This window comes from Panicum hallii, chromosome 5, assembly GCF_002211085.1.
Source record: "Panicum hallii strain FIL2 chromosome 5, PHallii_v3.1, whole genome shotgun sequence".
In the NCBI taxonomy this organism is placed as follows: domain Eukaryota; kingdom Viridiplantae; phylum Streptophyta; class Magnoliopsida; order Poales; family Poaceae; genus Panicum; species Panicum hallii.
In genome coordinates, this window is record NC_038046.1 from 52161124 (window position 1) to 52182982 (window position 21859).

At 45.1% G+C, this 21859-nt stretch overlaps 3 protein-coding genes across 6 annotated transcripts; all 3 read left to right on the top strand.

Moving 5' to 3' along the window:
• The first annotated feature begins 22 nt into the window (after nt 1-22).
• On the top strand, nt 23-8199 carry LOC112894813 (zinc finger CCCH domain-containing protein 4). Of its 4 annotated transcripts, XM_025962627.1 has the most exons (15): nt 23-259; nt 899-1085; nt 2180-2251; nt 2324-2353; nt 2487-2634; nt 3048-3359; nt 4364-4510; nt 4604-4784; nt 5162-5439; nt 5522-5638; nt 5832-5976; nt 6276-6544; nt 6653-6844; nt 7170-7691; nt 7791-8199. In XM_025962627.1, the coding sequence occupies exons 1-15, from the start codon at nt 100-102 to the stop codon at nt 8001-8003; spliced, it is 2973 nt and encodes a 990-aa protein (XP_025818412.1). In that variant the 5' UTR covers nt 23-99; the 3' UTR covers nt 8004-8199. The 4 variants fall into 4 exon arrangements, with proteins under 4 accessions (XP_025818412.1, XP_025818411.1, XP_025818413.1 ...); XM_025962626.1 differs by having other exon boundaries at nt 2180-2353; XM_025962628.1 differs by having other exon boundaries at nt 131-259; nt 750-1085; nt 2180-2353.
• A 1874-nt stretch (nt 8200-10073) lies between these two features.
• LOC112893214 (H/ACA ribonucleoprotein complex subunit 4-like) lies at nt 10074-12376 on the top strand. Its single transcript, XM_025960418.1, has 2 exons — nt 10074-12017; nt 12103-12376. The coding sequence occupies exon 1, from the start codon at nt 10146-10148 to the stop codon at nt 11898-11900; it is 1755 nt and encodes a 584-aa protein (XP_025816203.1). The 5' UTR covers nt 10074-10145; the 3' UTR covers nt 11901-12017; nt 12103-12376.
• A 3043-nt stretch (nt 12377-15419) lies between these two features.
• On the top strand, nt 15420-16302 carry LOC112893215 (protein SENESCENCE-ASSOCIATED GENE 21, mitochondrial-like). The gene has a single exon (XM_025960420.1). The coding sequence runs from the start codon at nt 15539-15541 to the stop codon at nt 15842-15844; it is 306 nt and encodes a 101-aa protein (XP_025816205.1). The 5' UTR covers nt 15420-15538; the 3' UTR covers nt 15845-16302.
• Nucleotides 16303-21859: the final 5557 nt, after the last annotated feature.

The window sequence follows — 21859 nt, forward strand, 5'->3', positions numbered from 1 at the left end:
TGCCACGGAAGGCGCGAGCCATTGGAGGCAAGCCCAAAGGAGGCGGAAAAGCTTGCAGGCGAAGGCGCGGCGCCTCGCGAGGAGCCCCAGCCGGCGGCGATGGCGCGGGGGGTGGTGGTGGAGGAGGAGGAGGGGGAGCAGCAGCAGCAGGGAGCGCCGCCGCGGCGGCCGCCTCTCGCCGTGGAGGCGCTCCGCGACAAGATCGTCGAGAAGGTGAAGGCGAACCGCGTCACGCTGATCGTTGGTGACACCGGATGCGGTAACCTCCGGGGGTTTCCCTCTCCCATTCCCTCTTAGATTGGCTGTACTGTGTGTCTGTGTGTGTCTGCTGGTTCTTGGAGATGATGCCTCTTTGTGCCATTGGGGTTTTGTTGAGGCCTGCGAACGGAGTATATTTTTAGATTTTACTCCATGGAACTTTTTTTCTCTCTTCGTTTTGCTGTGGTTTCCTTCTACTCGCTGGTTGTTTTTAGGTCTGATGATGATTGGGGGTGGCATTGGGGTTTCGGATGGGGTTTCTGTCGGATTGGGGAGAAACGAGAAAGGTTTTAGCAGTCTGAAATTTTTTTTCAGGTTCTTTCCTCAGTTCTCTGTTTATTAAGGCTTTTAGGGGAAATGGTGGTTCTTGGAATGGGATGGGTGATGGTTCTTGAGACTTGTACTAGTGTGCTTCTATTTTTATGTTTTGACGCCTGTGTGATGTTACCTTTTATTGTGCGTTAATTCACTATATGGGGTTCGAATTTCAGATTCCCGAATTTGTTGTTGCCTTACTGGGATTTCAATAGCACCGATGCAGAATGGAGGAGTGTTGAGCAAGATACGATTTTCTTGTAAACATCGTTGACTTTATTTAATCTATGAGTGTATGCGTATTCAGTTTTCTGTTTCGTTGCAGGAAAGAGTTCTCTAGTCCCCCAGTTCCTCTTAGAAGAAAATATGGAACCCATCCTATGCACACAGCCTAGAAGGTTTGCTGTAGTAGCCATTGCTCGAGCGATTGCTGAATCTCGCAATTGGCAGCTAGGCGAGGAGGTTGGATATCATATAGGGCATTCAAATGTTTCGGATCTCAACTCTAAAAGGTACTCAACTCACAGTTACCCAATGTCATTTGTCCTAGCAGATATTTGACTGCTCTCAGTTATCACATAATACTCAACTAGCTTTATTGAGTATATTTATACTTTATTTTGATCCATCCAACTCTGCTAATTGTTCAGAGTACCCTAGTCTGCTGCTCTGGTAGGGGCAAAACTGGTGTGTCTGAGTGTTACGTTGCTTATCTGGCTATCATCATGCTTGATAAATGCTTTCTTATCATGCGCGCATTAGCTTAGTCATAGCTTGTGATCTGTTTGTTGGATTTGGACACTTGCTCCAATATGCCATGTGCTACTCAGTTCCTTCAGGGAGGATATCCTGCACTTATGCTTTAAGTGTGCGTTGGTCCCCCTGGGTTCGTTCCTCAAGCTTCTGCCACGAAGGCAAACTTGATTGAAGTCTTGTGGTTACAATCAACCTTATTTTACCTCCCTTAACCTTTTCAACTGTCAATTAAAACATTGTCCTTGCTAGAACTCTGAACCCTGATACTGAAAACATTGCTTTTGGACTCAAGGCTGCTATGCGCAGGTTGTCCCAATCTGCATACCTTGATTCCTTCGTTTAGTATTGGCATATCTTCGTGTACTATTTTTCAAAGACCACCACGGAGCTATGTCAAAGACAGGTGGGGCCTTGGTCGCACATGTCATCAATATACTGAGTTGTATTTCTCAGTGTTACATGGGCATGGATGCAGGTGTCGCCATGTCGGTGCCCGACTCGGGTGTGGGTGTCTGATTCGGCAGATCTTTTGAAGCCAAGCCAAAAAACACTTAGAATCTGACATGGCTGTCGGTGTCCGACATGGTTGCAATACCAGTGGATGTTATTCAGTATTGTTCTTAACATATTCATTTGTCAATATTGACCACCACCATTGACCAACATTGATCACCACCATTATTGCAAGCTTCCTTGCTCTGAATTTTCAGTGGCTTGCCTTCCTTCTTACTCTCTTGGTTATTTGCTCTGCCTCAACTGGACAAGCCATTTTTACCTACTTACTGATTTTTCATTCAATCCTGTTATGATACATGATTGACTTTTGAAACTTATTTGACATGTGAATCAGGTCAAAAATTGTATTCAAAACAGCTGGTGTAGTATTGGAGCAAATGTGTGATAGGGGAATTGCTGCATTGAGGTATAAGGTCATTATTCTTGATGAGGTACATGAAAGATCTGTGGAATCTGATCTTGTCCTTGCTAGTATCAGGCAGTTTTTGATGAAAAAAAGTGACTTAAGGTAAGCACCGGAGTAATCTCCACTAGGGCACACTATGATATGTTCGCATTTAGCAGTAACAGTTGCCATCTCACCAAATAGATAAGTAATTGCCTACCTGCTGATTGATTTGTCACCGTGCCACTCTTGGCAGGTTGGTTTTGATGTCTGCCACTGCTGACATTACAAGATATAAGGAATATTTTAGAGATGTAGGAAGGGGTGAAAGGGTTGAAGTGATTGCCATTCCCAGCAGTCCACGTACAAGCATTTTTCAGAGGAAAGTCCAATACCTGGAGCAGGTAAATATTGTGTTTTCTGTCTTTGTTCATCATGTATCATTGAACTTACAATGAACAGATTTACATGGTGTGTCTTGAAATCTTAAGATGTCTGATCGCACCATGAGATGTTATTTGTTTCTGTATTTACAATGACTCTCCAGCATTTTATGATGACCTACCATTGTATTGTTGATCCAGCCATTTTCACAAATTATATCATTGACCAGCTAATAGAACATGTTGATGCATTTTGTATTTGTGTCATTGATTCAGTTTCATACTTTCCCAACTTCATTGTTGTTGCCACGAGAGATTAGTTTCAGTTCCATCTCCCGGTTTGTGATTTTTAGATAGATGGTAATCTATATTCATCTCCTCAAGCTTGTTTCCTCATCGTTAGTTATTACCTTTTGCAATTTGATGCTTTTCAGATTGCTGACATTCTCAAGATAAATTCTCCATCGCTTTCAACAACATATTGCTCTGGTCTGGATGCTTCTGCTGATGCTGAAATTACTTCTGATGTTTACGAACTTATCCACAAGTTATTGTTGCATATACACCAAAATGAACCTGACATTGGCAAGAGTATTTTGGTTTTCCTCCCTACATACTATGCATTGGAGAAGCAATGGATCCGTCTGCTACCTTATAGTTCAACCTTTAAGGTGCATATTCTTCATCGGAGTATTGACACTGATGAAGCTCTTCAGACTATGAAGATATCAAAGTCTTGCCGCAAGGTTCAGTCCCCTCTATTTCTATCATAGTATCATACTCGTATTTCTTACCTTTAGAGACTTGCTTCTATTTCTAAAGCTATGTGGTGCCAGTAGCCCCGAGGCATAGTGATACATTTTTATGGATTTTCTGTTTTTCTACTCCCTCATTTTCTTTTCATTATAAGGCACACACATATTTCAAGACTCAAAATTTCAGATCTTCCATCTAAAATTTTCTCAAGAGTTTGTAGATTGTGAGATATAAAGTAAGTACCATTGTATTCATATATACATTTACTTTCAATATTGTGTCAATTTTGTGATCACACGCCATATATTTTGAATGGAGGGAGTAGGTGTTACTATCATTATTTGCTATGGAATAACATGGTTGTTTAAATCTGAGCATAGATACCTCTCTTCCCTGATCTCATTTGTGTCTCAGTTACATGTCATTCCTGATTAGCTGTTGAGATTTCTTGTATATCTTAATTTTTGCACCAACATTTTATGTGTTTCGTATCCTGTAAAAGGGTATGGGGAACTAGATAAGTCTTTGGTCTCAAATATAAGTCCATCTAGATCTAGCCTCTCACAATTCACCAAATAGAAGTCCAGCAATTTCAAAGCTCCTCTTTTAGGGAAGGAATACAGTAGGGTACCCCTTCTCTGTTGGAACCCCCTTAATTATTCCAACGATTGAGGGGTATCATAACCATTGTATCACCCACCTTAATTCCCGTGCATTAACTGGAATTATAATGGAAGGGGTACCTTTTACAAAGGAGAATGGGTTTGAACCAATGACCTCAACCACCGTAATCTTGGGCTTTAAGAATTAAGACTAGACTACATGGGAACCCCATAACACTTGCATTGCACTTGAAAGGATGAAACATAATGAGGTATAACAGTACAAAGAACTTTTTTGGATGTGTTTCATATTTAGATGATTGAAACAATCACCTGTTATTAATAGAGTGAATGTATGACCCTCAGAGTTCATTTTTTTTTCTTTTCTGCAGGTGATACTGGCTACAAACATTGCTGAATCATCTGTTACTATACCAGGAGTTGCATATGTTATCGATTCTTGTAGATCATTGCAAGTCTACTGGGACCCAATTAGGAAAACAGACGCAGCTGGCCTTGTTTGGATTTCCAAGTCTCAGGTAACTAATCTTGCAGATATTCAATATTTTTCTTGTTCCATTTTACTTTTTTCCCCTGAAACTTTTTGTAACTTTTCTTCAATCTTTTCCTAGGCTGAGCAGCGTAAAGGCAGGACAGGCCGAACCTGTGATGGTCAAATTTATCGTCTGGTGACTGGAACATTTTATAGCAGTTTAAATGATCATGAATATCCTGCCATTTTAAGATTATCCTTAAGGGAGCAGGTGCTCATGGTTTGTTGTGCAGAGCCCAGATCTATGAATGACCCTAGCGGTAATCCTTTTTCCTGCAGATAAGCCACCTTTTAATTCATGTTCATTCTTGTGATTATTTTGGGTCATGTTCTTGTTCGTTGTTTTTTCTTTAAGCAATCTTATCTATGATTGTTCCTGGTGAGTTTGTCACTGCCCTTTTTATTTTTTTTACTTCTCACCCCTTCAAAGCACAACCTTGACAGTTGAATTTCAAAATTCAATATTTTTATTACGTCACACAAAATATAATACAGCATGGAGGTACTTTTGATGAAGAATACATTAATAATACTATATATTCATGTAATTAGCTCAAAACTTCTGTGTGTATTTGTGGTCCAAATTTTGCTACCTATTTAGGTCAAAGATGAAACTCTCACTCTGTTTTTCCCTCAGCACTTCTGCAAAAAGTTCTCAACCCACCAGATCCAGATGCTGTTGAAGATGCGCTAGAATCACTTGTTCAAATTCATGCATTGGAGAAGACAAGTTCTGGACGCTATCAGCCCACTTTCTATGGCTGTTTGCTCAATAGTTTGCCATTGTCATTCGATTCTTCTGTTCTTACCCTAAAATTTTGCGAGCTTGGTGCTGTCCATGAAGGAATCCTTATAAGCATTATGCTGGACATCCAGCCGCTTCCTATCCTGCAACCTTTTGGCTATCAAGTACTGGTATGTTTTAGTTGCGTCATGGATCATCCTTATCTCCAATTCACAATGTTGTGGTAGTTATTCCCTACTATCTGATTTACAGTGTCACAAGTATAGAGACAATTACTTCAAGGAAAATGGCAGTGTACAGATTGGCAAAAAGGAAGCTACTACCATTGGAAATCTTTGTGCATTCCAATTTTGGGAGCGTGTATTTAAGGTATATCTTATCTGTAATAATCTCTGTGCATACATCAGTCATTTGGTGATTGCTTTTTTTTGCCAACATTCCATGTGGCGCTGACACATATTAGAACTTTTTACTTCAATTGTCTTCGTCAAAGGATAAAAAAATTCACCTGAAATTTTTATTGCCTGCTATTCGGGATTAAATTTCGCGTCTTATGTTTCAGGACAAGCATCGTCTGGATTATCTAAAAGATGTGGCGAACGATCAAGAACCAGAAGAATCACATACATTCCTTGATAAACCTGAAGAGGAGTGGTGTGCAATTCATAATCTTGTCCCTGCAGCGTTTAAGAACATATCTGAAATTTGTATGTCTTTTCCCTGTACTTTTGTGATTTGTGAGAGTAGGCACTCCTAGTACAATAATGTTTTATAACATAATGTAGTGCCTTAGTTGCGCCATTTTTCTTGCCATTTGTAATTTCCAATATATATTAGAAAATTGTACAGGAGATAGTAGAAAAGGTAGCTTACTGTTCTGTGTGGAAGTAGCTTTTGTTCAAACAAAGTTTTACATGGTGTGAGGATCTACTCATAGAAGTGCAAGATATTTCCGTACAATAGTGACATTTGTCAGCTGTAGCTAACTCATTTTTTTTTTGAACAGATGATGATGTTATGAAGCAACTGCACCGTTTTAGGCCTAGTTTTCTTGTCAAAATAAATCCTCCGAAGTATCTTCAGCCTTCTAAATTCAACCACACATGTCTCCATAATGAAATACTGGAGCTAGAGGAGGATATGGATTCACTCTCGTTAGAGGCTGAGAATTCTCACTGCGTTTCACAGAACCGGTGTGCTGCAACTCCGTATGTTTTGCAAACTGATTTTGGGACCACTACCATTGTGGAAATGCTGAAGATGCTTGTCAAGGAGGTGTGTTCTAGTCAATGAACCAAACACACCCAATGAGTATTCCTATATGTGAAATGCATTGCAATTTATTCTCTGTGCTACCCATAACGATTGTTATTTACTCCACAGATGAAGACACAACATGTTGAGGAAAAGACAGTTTCTTACATGGGACAACTTGGTCCTTTTGTGAAGCCAACCTTGGGAGCTGAGGCGTGTGTGTTCTTTGTTAATGGATCATGCACTCAAGGGGCTGCATGTCGCTTTTCTCATTCATCCTTTGCTCCGAAACCAGTATGCAAGTTCTTTCTCACATTACAGGTATGATTTTGCATATTTTATGTTAATGGTTGTCGGTTGATCTTTCACATTTTATTGGCTCATGCCATTCTAAGTTTCTATCCTTAGTTGTCAATTTAGGTTGTTTTCTTGTGCTTCTAATTGCATGGTTTTTGTCATTATATTGCTGTATGAATGAATTCAATGCAATAAACTGAATAAACTACAAATGGCGCTGTTTCATCTTGCGTAGATTTGTATTTTCTTAAATGCATGGGTATGGAGTAACAAACTAACATCAGAGAATGATACCACTTACAATTCACATCCCTCTGTTTTGGTTTCTGATGTCCTCCTCTTGCATCAGGGTTGTCGAAATGGTAACTCTTGTCCGTACTCACATGATACTGGCTCCTTGATTTCTACACCTATCACATCTGGAATATGCTCTCAAGAAGGCAGAGCCACTTCACTATGTTGTACAAGGTTGTTTCCTGCTGATGGAGATGGGCATATTCTTATACTGAATGATAAAACACTGCAGTTCTCTAGTAAGCTTAGCCAATACTATGATGCATGTAAGATTGTTGCTGGTACACCTGGCCTGCAGTCTGTTGAGTCTTGTTCAGTTCCAAAGGGCCTCAAGATACTCCAAAATTTGGCTGATCCATCTAGTCTAATTACTGGGCGTGATCAGAAATTACCAGTTCCTTGGACAAAACTAAAGCGAGTTTTTTGGTTCGCTGATTTTGATAACGATGAATCAGCTGGTGAGCAGGCTCTCTTGCAGAAGTTCTTTCAGAATATCGCCATCAAGATCTTGTCAGAGAGGCTATCTGGCCTGCAGGTCATCTTGATCATGAAAAACACAAGATACATTCAGCTACAGGTATGCCATTCCTCAAGGTTCATTAGAAACTTCAAAATGTGCCTTAGACTTTGCATTACACTAGTGGACAGCTGACCCTATGCTCCACTAATTTTTCAGGTGGAAAGATTGGCGAGGGAATGCTTCTTTTTCCTCAGCGAATCATTTTTGTTTGATGAAGCAACTCTGGGATGGTTCTCGGATATCTCCAGGCATCCAAGAGGGATGCAAGTCTCAGCACCAGTCACCTACGTCTTCAAGATGCATCCTCCTTCCATGACTCAGTTCGGTGATTATCCAGCCGAGCTGCGCGAGGCGCTATGCAAGAATTAGTTACGCCAGGTTATCCGCGTGTGAATAGCTAGTGACATCTGAATGTCTCGGTAGTGAACCTTGTTCGTGATATCGGCACTGAAGCCCTTTTTTGTTTATACAGCCCTAAGTCCTTAACACGTTTTAACTCCTACTTTATCGTTTGCTTCGATGTCCTGAACGCCTAATCAGTTGTCAACTATCCTCTCGTCTACTATACATTGCTTGCAAATGCTCGTTTCCAGGCGCTAACTGCTTGACCTGGTAGTTAACAATGCTCAACTCGATGCTTGTAAGCGGTGAAGGTAAAGTACATCTTGGACCGCCAAAATAATCTGAAATAGCCTAATTTATTTCAGATTCTTTAGATGATCGAAGATGGCCTTTTACCCTATTACCCTTAGATCATAAGCTAGATTATATAATCTAGAGAGGAAACAAACATGGTCTAGTGTAATCAACACCTGAGGATGAAACCTTGCACGATGCCTTTTGAGCAGAAGCTACTGATTCGGCTTGCATCAGCTTTGGATTCATAACGTCTAATTGTTGGTTATGGGTTTAAAAAGCTGCGTTCTTCATTTTTGTTTTTTTTTTGCGTATGAAAAAGCTGCATCAGTAAAGTTGTAACTTTTGTTTGTGTACCTCTCGTCTGCAGCGTGCAGGCCAATACATGCAAAATTACGCTCAAACAAAATTACCATGTAACCAAATTAATGCCTGGGTTTTTTGAGATGGATTGCAGTGCTCCGCCGCTTGAAGTTCCAGTTGATATGAAATTGTCGTGCTGTACCAGTGGTTGACCCAAACATGTCACACATCAACTCCTTGCCAGGGCTTTTCCGGACGCGGCTGGGGATAGAACCTGCCCCACCTACCGCCGCATGCGCATAAGCCCACCGTTATGTAAGCCGAGACAAGCAACACATTTGTGATTCAATTTGTATAATAATGTTTATTCTAATAATTTTTTTTAAAATAATATCACAATTCAATATACTCATATGATTTTCTAGTTGGAACACTTTAAGGATGAAGTTTAAACCATCTGCTTGCAAGAGTAGAGCAATTGTTGTAACTTCGAAAATTGAAAATTATTCTAAACCCAATGTTCCAACAAAATTATTATAAACAAAAATACAAATATTTTAGAGAAAAAACAAAATGATTCAAAAAATTATTCCAGAACGAATACACTGGAAAAAAATAAAATTGTTTCAGAAATAAAATTTATTTAAATATAGTCAAGTGTGATCTAATTTTGAAGATCTCATTATAAAAAATATAACGGTGAAACTAGAATTCAATTTGGATAATTGATTTGCAAACTGTTGCTTTTTCGTTTAAATCTATGTTTACACGAAATTCTATGGGTGTCTCTGTGCGTTAGGCTATAGCATTAGGCTAATCACAATGGGGGTTTCATGTCCATATTTCCAAGAACGCCACATCAACTTTGTAGAAGGATGAAACACTCTCTCTCAATAGAGAGTTTCATCTCACTATTTCATATGCCAACATACTACTTAAATGCTGCAAATAAATAACCAATAGGATTTACTCAATTGTGTGAAGATGAAACAAAACACTCTCAATGGAGGTTTCACACGGTTTCCAAGTTCTTGGAAATGAGTTAACATAGTTTCATCCTCATGAAACTCCATGAAACTCTTATTTCTTAAATGATGTGCCATATCATCCAAATTGCTGATGTGGCAGACTAATTAATGCCATGAAACACCCTATGAAATTCCCATTGTGAATAGTGTTACAGTAGATGCTGAATTTTTGCGTGTGCATCAGGTTCTTGGAGTGCTGGACCGCTGGCCTTCGCTGGCGACATACACAAAGACACGCTGGACCTTGCGTGGGCGTCGTATGTTGGGCCTTCTGCGATGCACGACAGCTGGTCGCTCGCGCCTCCTATTATTTCCGATTTTTCCTACTAACCCAAGTTATTGGGCCAAATATGGCCCATTTCTCCTTTGTAACATGTAATCCGGGCTGGTCCATGCCAACGCCACTCGGCCCATTTTGCCACTACTAAACCCTAAACCCTTCCCGTTAAAAACCCTTCCTCCGTTGCCGCCACGCCGCCGCTGCCCACTTTCCCCCCTCCGCCGCGAAAACCCTAGAAACTACCCAACGACCCGGCCCGCCGCCATGTCGTCCGCGACGCCGGCCGTCGCGTCCCCCGCCTCCGAGCATTCCAAATCGAAGAAGAAGAAGCACAAGTCGAAGGACGACCCCGCCGCCGCCGCCGCGGCAGACCCGCCGTCGCTCGCTGAGGCCGAGGAGAAGACCGACGGCTACCTCATCAAGCCCCAGTCCCTGGTGCCGTCCCTCGACACCTCCACCTGGCCGCTCCTCCTGAAGAACTACGACCGCCTCAACGTCCGCACCGGCCACTACACCCCGCTCCCCTCCGGCCACTCGCCGCTCAAGCGCCCCCTCGCCGAGTACATCCGCTACGGCATCATCAACCTCGACAAGCCGTCGAACCCGTCCTCCCACGAGGTGGTCGCCTGGATCAAGCGCATCCTCCGCGCCGAGAAGACCGGCCACAGCGGGACGCTCGACCCCAAGGTCACCGGCAACCTCATCGTCTGCATCGACCGCGCCACGCGCCTCGTCAAGTCGCAGCAGGGCGCCGGCAAGGAGTACGTCTGCGTCGCCCGCTTCCACGCCGCCGTGCCGGACACCGCGCGCGTGGCCCGCGCGCTGGAGGCGCTTACCGGCGCGGTGTTCCAGCGTCCGCCGCTAATATCTGCGGTCAAGCGTCAGCTCAGGGTGCGGACTATCTACGAGAGCAAGCTCCTGGAGCACGATCCCGAGCGCCATCTCGCCGTGTTCTGGATCTCCTGCGAGGCAGGTACCTATGTCCGGACTCTATGTGTGCACCTTGGGCTGCTCCTTGGTGTTGGTGCGCATATGCAGGAACTGCGCCGTGTCAGGTCGGGGATCCTCGGGGAGCAGGACAACATGGTGACCATGCACGATGTGATGGACGCGATGTGGTCGCTTGACAACTACAAGGATGAGTCATACTTGAGGCGTGTTGTGATGCCGCTTGAGGTACTGCTTACTAGCTACAAAAGGCTTGTGGTGAAGGACTCTGCTGTGAATGCTATATGCTATGGTGCTAAGCTTATGATCCCTGGGTTGCTCCGATTTGAGAATGATATTGAGACTGGGGAGGAGGTGGTTCTCATGACGACAAAGGGTGAGGCAATTGCTATTGGTATTGCTGAGATGACTACTGCTGTCATGGCCACATGTGACCATGGTGCAGTTGCAAAGATCAAGAGGGTGGTGATGGACAGAGACACTTACCCGAGGAAGTGGGGGCTTGGCCCGGTGGCGCTCAAGAAGAAAAAGCTGATTGCAGAGGGTCTCCTTGACAAGCATGGGAAGCCAAATGAGAAGACCCCAGCTGAGTGGCTTCGGAATGTGGTGCTTCCCGCTGGTGGTGATGTTTCTATTGCCAGCATTGCAGCTGCTCCTGAGCCAGAGAAGGTGAAGGTGGAACCAGAAGCAGCCTTGACTGAAGAGGTCAAGGAGAAGAAGAAGAAGAGGCAGAAGGATGAGGACACTGATGCAGATGCCTCAGTTCCTTCAAAGAAGATCAAGGTTGATGAAGCTGCTGAGGAAGTGGAGGGAGAGAAGAGTGAGAAGAAGAAGAAGAAAAAGAAAGACAAGGGTGAATCAGGATCAGCCGAGGCTGTGGAAGTCAAGGAGGAGGTCGATGTGGCTGATGAGAAGGGCAGTGAGAAGAAAAAGAAGAAGAAGAGCAAGGAAGGAAGCGGTGCTGTTGATCCAGAGAGCACTCAGAATGGAGATAGTGTAGAAGCTGAGAAGAGTGAGAAGAAAAAGGAGAAGAAAAAGAAGAAGAGTCGAGATACAGAGGAGGCGCAATAGGTGTAGTTTATGGTGACAGACTATCTTCTCTGTCTGGAGTTGCAGGGGAAGCTTGAAATCTCTTTCTTGCTTGCTTTGTATCTCTTGCAACTGCAATGGCTGATGTACCATTCTTAGGTTACTATTCTACTATTTTGAACTGCTATGCCAAGTGGTGATATTTTCATTCAAACTCTCAACAATGGCTGTATTTTTGTTTCAGTTATCAGATAATGCAATGAGCTTTGCTCCCATCTTGACCTGCTGGGCACTCAGTTGATATTTTGAGCTTGCTAGTTGGTGATCAGCCTGCTGTGATGGTCTTCCTGAGCTTAGAAATTTGTTGTTATTGTTGGATTCCAACATTTACATCATACTATGTGTAGCTTCTGATGAGGCTTAAGATTGTAATGATATTAGAACCTGAATCTCGTCGTTATTTCTATACACTCTTCGGTTCACTGGGTTAGAAAAATTATAAATTCTGCTGTGCTAAATGCCTCTTTGCCCTTGAGAGGGGCATTTCTTTTTTCAGTCGAAGGTGGAAAGGGATGCTTGTGGTGCTGAACTCCAGAGTCCAGACCATTGATTTGGCCATCTTCTGCCTTGATTCTCAAGATGGTCGTAATTTCATAGTGTTTGTTGAGTTCCATTTTATAAGATCAGTGTATATATATCACTTGAATTCCAGTTGTTTCTGAGGGCCTACATTCTTGCTGTTCTTTGCATTCTGGTTCATTCAGACTGTACGTATTGGTGAATTTGTGTGTGTTTGGGGTTTTGTTGAGACCTGGAGGGGAAATAGTAATTTTGTTAGGTAACTTTGTTTTCATGGAATCTTTGCTTCACTTGAGTTTGGTGGTTTTTTAGGTGTGATTGTCGTGGCGTTGGGTATTTTGGATGGGGTTTCTGCTGGAATGGAAAGAAACTGAAGGGTTTAGCAAGTTTGAGCTTTCCTGGGTTCTATCTTTATTGAACGTTTCAGGGGAGATGATGGTTCATGGAGGGGCAGGGACGGATGATAGTTCTTGAAATTGTATTTTTCAACTTCTTTACATTTTTTTTTGTCTTCTGAAGCTTGTGTGACGGTACCTTCTACAGCAGAAATTTATCATGTGGGATTCGCATATCAGGTTTCTGAATTGATAGTCTTATTCCCCTGTACTGATGCATTTTTTGGTATAAATTCATTAATTTTATTCAACAGAGATGCCAATTTACTTTTTCCTTTGCAGGTAAAAGTTCTCCATGGCTCCATTTCCTCTTAAGAAGAAATTATGGAACCCATCCTATGCACAGTTGCACACAGCCTAGAAGGTTTGCAGTGGTAGCAATTGCTCGAGCAGTAGCTGAATCTCCCAATTGGGAGCTAGGTGAGGAGTTTGGATACATGATGTAGCCATGCAGGGCAGCAGATGTGTCAAATACTCAAATCTCAGTTCTAAAAGGTACCAGCTCACAGTTATCGAATAGCATCTAATATTTGGCAGATGGATATGCATCAGTCATCTTTTACTTTAAGTGTTACCACTGCTCACAATTCATGAATTATCAGCCTTATTGTTTGTATTCATACTTTATTGTGATTGATCCAACTTGGCTAATTTTTCAGAGTACCCTAGTTTGCCCTGATGCTGTAGGGCAAACCTGGTGTTGTTGATCACACTTTGCTTCCTTGTATATCTATGTGGTTGACACTTCTTATGAGGCGTTCATGAGCTTAGTCGCTTTGCCGTAGCTTATGCTTAGGTTGTTGGTCTTGGGCACTCGGATCTATTTCAAATGCCAGGGTGCTACTTCAGACCCTTCAGGGAGCATCTCCTTCCACTTGGGTATTTGAATTTGGGTGTGCATCAGTACCCTAGGGATTTTGACTCTCAAGAGGGCCTGGAGTTTTATTTGGTGAGATAGGAACTTCAAATGGTCGAATTCAGTTCAAACTTTTTCTCTGGCGAGGAAATTCAGTTCCAGATAGTGTCCAAGGTGATCGCAGATGCCAGGTTTGTCGAGGCAACTGTCCCTTTCAGGATCCAAGTACAGCAAGCCTTTATGAATGATGCGGCAGGATTCGGATCCTTGTGTTGAACAACACCCTCGCATCGCATAGATGGATGTGGCAGGAGATACCTGATTGTGGTCTTGTGGATGTCTGTCGTGGACAGCAGGGGAATTTTGCCCAACATCCTGTAGTTGGTCCGGAAGCCCTTCTGAATGGAGTTGGTTTGACATGCCATGGGCTTCAAATGCAACCAAACTGACCAGGCTCCGGGCTGGGTCGGTCGTGCTTCCTTGATTCTGGGCTGCCATGGCCCAATGTCCTTCTGTGATGATCCATGGTCCCGCCTTCTACCGTCAAAGGCCGACCTCGCCCTCACACTCCCGAGCCCCACCGACCGGCGACGGCGACGACCCAGCCGCGCGGCGCGTCGCGGTCGGCTGGCTCCAGGTCGCGCTCGCCGCTCCAACCGGATAAGTTTCGGCTCCACCAATTAGCCCCTGACCCCTGGGCCGCCTGCCTGCCTCGCGGATTACGCCGCGGCGCCGGCAGCGCACCGCGGGCCACGTCCAGCCGGATACGACCTGTCCAGCTGACGCCTCGCGCCCCCCGTCGGCCCGGCAGACCGCCTCCACCAGTCGGCGCCTCGCCCGCCCTTTCCGCCGCGCCAAGGGACATGGGCGCCGGCGGCCTTTACCCTTTCGGCGGAGCGCGGCCGATCCCCGGGGCCCAGCGTGTCTGGCTGGCGATTCGACGCCCTTTTTCCTCGGAAAGAAAAAGGAGGAGGCGCGAGATGTTCGCCGCGCGGGCGTCCGACTCCGAGAGCGACGCGTGGAAATATCGTCGCCGACGCCGCCAGGCCAGGTCAGTCCGCGCCGCGCCGTGCTTCGCAAGCGACGTGCGGCGAGACGGGGCTCGTGGCAGGCATGCGATGCGGTTGGTGCGGGTCGCGCACACTTGCTGGCATGCACCGGTGCATGGCGCAAGGGATTTCTTTTCCTTTGTGGGCAAAAAGCACACCCAAGCTGTGCGAAGCATGCTGGCGTGACCAGCGAAGCGAGCGAGCACATTCTTGTTTGAAGCATGCTGCATGCGCCAGCAGCCCCCAGCTGAGCTAATCATCCTGCCACGAGTGGCGAAACGGGACTGCTCGACTGCGATGGCACCAACCCTTTTATACTCCTACTATAAACAAAACGGTGAGGAAGCGCAAGGCAACTTCGCCCGCTCTTCCGGTTCCAGGACCCGTCGACGTCGGCGTCGCCGCTACGTTCCCCGCCGGACCAGTCCACCCAGCTCCACTTGCGCGGCGCAGCGGTCGTGAACCTCCACCAGACCCCACCCTACCCGCGACCGTATCAAAGCGGCGTGGCGACGAGCCGACGACTCGCGGCGAGAGGCCAGGGAACCCGCGGCGGCGTTTCCTGCCCCGCACGTGCCCGCCTCGACCGTTCCCGAGGCCGTCGCGATCGCGGAAAAAGCGCAGGGGCCCACCCGCGCCCGCATCCTCTCCTCTTCCTCCCCGGCGGCCTCTTTATAAGCCCCCCCTCCCCTCGCTCCTCTGCTCCCCACAGCTCACCCGCAGCAGCACCAGAGCACACAGAGAGCACGGGAGAGAGCAGAGCGCCACCGGCCGTCCGATCCTCCGCGCGAAGCAGATCAGATGGCTCTCGCTCTCTCCGGCTCTCCCGCGCTCCGCGCCGCGCTGGCCGCGCTGGCCCCCAGGGCCTCGGCCGCCTCTAGGGGCTACGCGGCGTCGGCGGCGTCCGGGGCCATGCGGCGCGCGGCGGCCGCGGCGGAGGGCGCCGCCGCGGGGGAGGGCAAGGAGGCCGGGCGAGGTGCCGCCGCCGAGATCTCGTGGGTCCCCGACCCCGTCACGGGCCACTACCGCCCCGGCAACTGGGCGGCCGCCGCCGACCCCGCCGACCTCCGCGCCGCGCACCTCGCCCGCACCTACGCCCGGGCGTGAGCTCCGCCCGCCCGTCCGTCCGGTATAACATACCGACAAAGGGGAAGTGGGGGTGGGGATCCGTCCGGCGTCGTCGCGCCGCGCCGCGCCGCGCGCGCTGTGCTGACGGCGGCGGCGGGCCGGCAGGCATGGTCGTGGAGCGGGAAGGCCTCTCGCCGTCTCTCGTCTGGTCGCTGTGGAATGCTCGACGCCGCTGCATCATCTCGGCTTCGACCAATCGGGAGATACGGTGCGGTGCAACTGTGCAAGGAGGAGCGACCTCTGGGTCGCCGTGGTGTGCGTGCGTGCGTGCGTGGTGTGGGCTGGACGCCCTGTTCTAGCTTCTAGCTACTGCTCTCCTACCAGATTCAGATGTACTACTACTACGCTGCAGAGAGCGAGCAGGGTTTTGCCGCTGTTCTACGTTTGTTAGTTGCTATCAGTTATCACCAGAAATAAAAAGCTGCAGTTTCTTCTAATAATTCTTCTAATTCCGACCCTAGTTGCGTAGCTGCGTCTCAAATGTAAAATGAACTCGCGTCTTCCTTGTTCAAACACGAACAGAAGAAAAAGAGACGCGTCCAACCTGTAAAGCAGCGCAGGTGCACGCGAGGTCGTCGGAAATGCGAGCCTTTGGAAAAATCTCCAGAAAATATCGTGGTAGCAGGCTACAGCGGAGCTATAACGACACTATAGCGTCAGTCGAGGGGAGGGTCGCCGCAACAGGATTTAGGCTGTCTCCAACCGTCGTTTTTTATATCCTTCATTTATAAAATTATCTATAAGATTCTCTCCTCTATATTTCATTTCTCTCCAACAGCATTATCTAAATCTCGTTCTCTATACATTAAACCCTATATTAGAATATTTCTCTCCAACAGCATTCTCTAAATCTCGTTCTCTATATTAGAAACGTATTTTGTTCCAAATTTTTGTACGTATGTATTTATCATACCTTAAATGCTATGAATATATTTTATTTTTATTTAATTCAGTGTTTGTAGCGTTCTCTATTTTAGAGGATCATTTAGAGAACGTTGCTAGAGCAATAGAGAACGGAATCTTCTCTATATATAGGGTAGAGAACGGTTCAAAGGGCGCCGTTGGAGACAGCCTTAGTGCGCTATAGCGGGATATAGCAGAATTTTAGATTGCTTCCGCTAAGTTCTACATGCCGCTGTTTATAACCTTACGTGTTAGCGTTCGTGGCCGCACAGTAGATGTGACCCGTCCGGTGCAGAGAACCCAGCTCCCCGCTCAGTGACGTGTGGTGCGGCCCGGTCCCAGAATTAGGGAGGGCTCCTGCCTAGCAAACACTAGCAATAGGAGTGTGACTCCCACCCTGCTTTCGGCCACAGGCCACTAGCACAGAGGCAGAGCCGTGCAGTTTTATCCCCCCAAGACTAGGCCTGTTTGGTATCCTGCCTAAGGCGCCACAACTTGCCTAACCTTAGTCGTCCAAATTGAAGAACTAACCTTAGGCAGAAAAGTTAGGCAAACTGTGGCACCTTAGGCAGGATACCAAACAGGCCCTTAGACTTGAGAGGGCAACGCCGCGAGGCCACGGATTGGTATCGCTGCTTGAGCGCCCGGTGATCCCACACATTGCTCTCCAGTCTCCAGCCGACCACCGCTAGCGATGTCAATGGGTACCCGAAACCCAACGGGTAAAAACCTTATTAGGTACGGGTACGTGATAACTTTTGCATTCATGGGTACGAAGATGGGTTAAAAAATTATACCCGACGGGTACGACGGGTACGGGTACGGGAATCATGTACCCATACCCGTTTACCCATTTACCCATTTATTTTCAGTTAAATTAAATATTTTAGCCAGCCCAAATGAAAAAAAAACAGGCCAAAGGCCCAGCTAGCCATGGTCTCTAAACAACTCAGCCCACCCAGATCACCAAGTGGCCAGCGAATAGGAGCAGCAATCAGCCAATCACTATTGCGCACCGTGACCTTCCGTTCACAGGAGTTGCGCCTGCGCCCAGGACTAGGGCTTCCGCCGTCGCGGCGGCGCCGCGCCCAGGGACTCCGCCGTTGCCGCGCTGCGCCTAGGGACTCCGCTGTTGCCGCGCCGAGGAGCTGCGCCCAAGTCGCCGCGCCACGCCCTGGGCCTCCGTCGTCGCCGCGCGCAAGGCCTCCACCGTCGCCGCACCCAGGAGGCAGGAGCTGCGCCCAGGCCATCGACGCCGTCGAACGAGCCCGTCGCCATGGATTCGAGCAATGATGCAGCTGGTTCAAGCAGCCCACCCTTCGGATTCGACGAGGATGATAGGTATAACTGTAACCTTAACTTAATTCTTGGTCTGTTACCTCTAACTAACCGGCATTCGCGTAGTCTCGCTCTAACACTACCATCTGAAAGGGACGCCAGTCTGAACCAAGAACCACCAACTACTCCTACTGACACCCCTGCTGCTGTACCATCAACTGATGATGGTGGTAGACCTCGTACCATTGCGCTTGCATGTAGGCCACCTCCACATCCATCCAACAGGCAGAGGTTCTGCTGTGAAAAAATAATCTGCCGATGTTGGAACCAAGACTGTGAGTACGTCTACAACAAAGAGAAAGACTAATGGCGCCCGGCTTGCAAGTACACTAACCCCGAGTACCCTAGAAGCTACTTCCTCTGGTGTCCAGCTACTCAACTCTCTAGGGTTCGATTTCGAAGCTTGTTATTCATTTTTTATCTTTGTCCTAACAGGTATATCATGTATATGTAGTTACAATATGTATTGTGCATGCCAGTGTATTTATCTTTAAGTTGGAAACTTATTATTTCAAATTTTTAGATTTACCACATCGGGGAGTAACAGCCTGCCCGAATCACATGAGCAAACTTCATAGCCTATCCAAGTTGATGACGACGACGAAGATGAGGGGGTGGACACTGCTGGAGATGAGAACACCTGCAGAAAAGCAAAGAGGAAGCGCACTTCCTGTGTTTGGAATGAATTTAAAGAGGTAGAAGTCATGGGTGTACTGAAGGCCCAGTGTATCCATTGTCACAAAAAACTGACTGCTAAAAGCGGCAGTGGAACAAAACATCTTCATTGCCACCTTAGAACATGCACAATGAGGAAGATTAAGTTAGGTGGGTTTAAAACAAACAAGGTCTTAGCTCAATCGTCTCTAAGGATGAACTCCCAAAAAGGAGGAAAAGTGACTGTAGAACACTAAACGTTTGACCAAGATGTAGCTAGACAAGCACTTAGCTTCAATGATCACACTTCATGAGTATCCTTTGTGTATGGTTGATCATATTGGCTTTAGAAGATTTGTAAGTTCACTTCAACCATTGTTCAAGATGGTGACTAGGAACACTATTAGGTAAGAAAACAACATTATTTATTTTTCATTAGCCACTACAGAATTTTTTTCATGCATTATTTGACTCTTTATAATACAAATGTAGGAAGGACATAATGGATGCATACAAGGAAGAAAAGAGAAAGGACTTGCAGTACATGGCTGGAGCAAAATCAAGAGTGGCGATTACTACTGACATGTGGACATCTGATGACCAAAGAAGAGATTATATCACAGCCCATTTTATTGATGATTCTTGGACTTTAAGAAAAATTATTATGAGGTGATTACATATGAACTATATTCTTTCATTTAATCACATTGAAGTCATTATAAAGCGATTGCATAAGCATAACTGTATTTATTTCTTGCTGCCACCATGCAGGTTCATATATGTCCCTGCTCCACACACTGCTGAAGTTATTTGTAAGCAGTTATATGAAGCTTTGGTTGAATGGAATCTTGATGAGAAGATCTCAACGGTGACTTTGGATAATTGCACTGCAAATGATGTAGTAATTCCTATTCTTATTAGGAATATTGGTGCATCTAAACTTATGTTAGAGGGGAAACTGTTGCATATGCATTGTGCTATCCATATTCTGAACTTAATAGTGAAGGATGGCTTAGAGGTTATACAACCTGCTATTGCAAAAATTCGTGACAGCATTGCTTTTTGGACAGCCACACCCAAAAGAATAGAAAAAATTGAGGAAATTGCCAAGTATGTTAGAGTTCCCATTGAACACAAGTTAGCTCTTGATTGCAAAATTAGATGGAATTCTACATACAAAATGCTTACTATTGCTCTTCCTTATGAGGCTGTTTTTAACCGTGCAATACGAGTTGAGAAACTTTATAATTGTGCTCCAAGTAAAGAAGAATGGATTTTTGCTAAAGATGTGGTCCAAAGGCTCAAGATGTTCAATGATATTACTGCTGTTTTTTCTGGAACTAACTATGTCGCTGCAAATGTTCAACTCCTTAAAATCTGCGAGGCTAAAATGAAAATTAGAGAATGGTCTGGTTGTGGAAACTCTATTATAGAAGAAATGTCAGCTAAGATGATTCAAAAGTTTGATAAGTACTGGAAGGATATCCATGGACCAATGGGAATAGCCACTATTCTTGATCCTCGTTTTAAGACAGATTTTCTTCTTGGTTTCTTTGAAACACTTTTTTGTGAAACCACTGACATGTGTATGGATAGAGTTGATGGAGTTAAAAACTCATTGTATGAACTGATGAGAGAGTGTCAAGTGGAAGAGGACCAAGATCAAGATAACACTGAATCATCTGCTCCTCCACTTGACAATTCTGGTTTTTTGTCTTCAATTACTGCTCGTGTTGCAATAAGAGACCAACAATCACGACAGCTAACTGTGAGCTGCAAAGGTACTTGGATGATGAGTTGATTCCAATGGATACGGAGAATTTAAAATTCTAGATTGGTGGAAGGTGGCTGGAACAAGGTATCCTACTTTGAGGAAGGTAGCACGTGATATATTTGCTATTCCAGTTAGCACGGTTGCATCGGAATCTGCTTTTAGCACTAGTGGTAGAATTCTCAGTGAGCACCGGAGCAGGCTTACTCCGGATATCTTGAAGGCACTCATGTGTTCTCAAGTTTGGCTGCGAAATAAGTATCAAGGTATATTTCTTCTACAATTTTGTAAAGACTCATGACTTCAATTTTCAATTATATTATCCTTTTATCTTTGTAGATATTGAGAATGGTGACAGACTTGAAACCTTTTGGACCTGTCTCCAAGAGACTCAGGACAGAGTTGAGGTGATATTGTTTTTTTCCTTACTAGATGAAATACCAAGTAACAATTAACACTAACTTGCTTATATTCTTTTGCTCTGTTGCAGGGGCTTACACTTTGCTGAGGGGTCTTGCTGGAACTCTAGAGTTTGAAGTCAAAATGAAGAAATCTTTAGATGGAGCTTTAGATCAAACCTTATCTTTTATTGTAAACCATTATATAGTTTGAATTGTATTGCTCGAGTTCCTACTTTGAATGGTTGAACTTCTTGAATTGCTGGAGGTGAATTTAAAATCTTTTAGTACCTACTTGAATGGTTAAACTTGATTGAATATTGTTATCTGTACAGATTCTGATTCTTTATATTATTGTGGATGTAGTTATGTTATGTGCTCACATTACTCTTTAATTTGTTATGTGGTTCTTTATAAGTTTAGAATTTTTTAGGACTTAATATGCAGTGTTTGGACTTGTGGTAGCATTCTTGCATCTCTTGGATCGTTCCAGCAAATGTGGTTCTCCAAAGCAGAGTAAGCTTGACATTTTAGGTTGAGTCTTTCGTGTGCTTTTTCTTTGGATACCTGATAGGTGATGTTGTATGTATTTGCACCAGATATGATATATACAAGTTCATGTGCTGAATATTTGCTGCACCGTGGGGTTGCTAGTCTATTTTGTTCTGGAGCAAACTTTGCGGCAGCAACTTAGACTATGGCGCCATTCACTGTATGTGGTCTTCTTGCAGGTTTATTACTTATTAGCCTATTCTACTTTCTACACATTGATTTCTATTTCTCTTGCAGGGAAGAGGCTACAGAACAAGGAGATGATGAAGCTTTGGACAAGACAAACCTGCGTACATCGGTACGTCTCTTGGAGAGGAATATTTGAAAATAGAAAAGAAGGTTACGAAGTCAACCCTCTTACTATGCACGTGCTGTTAA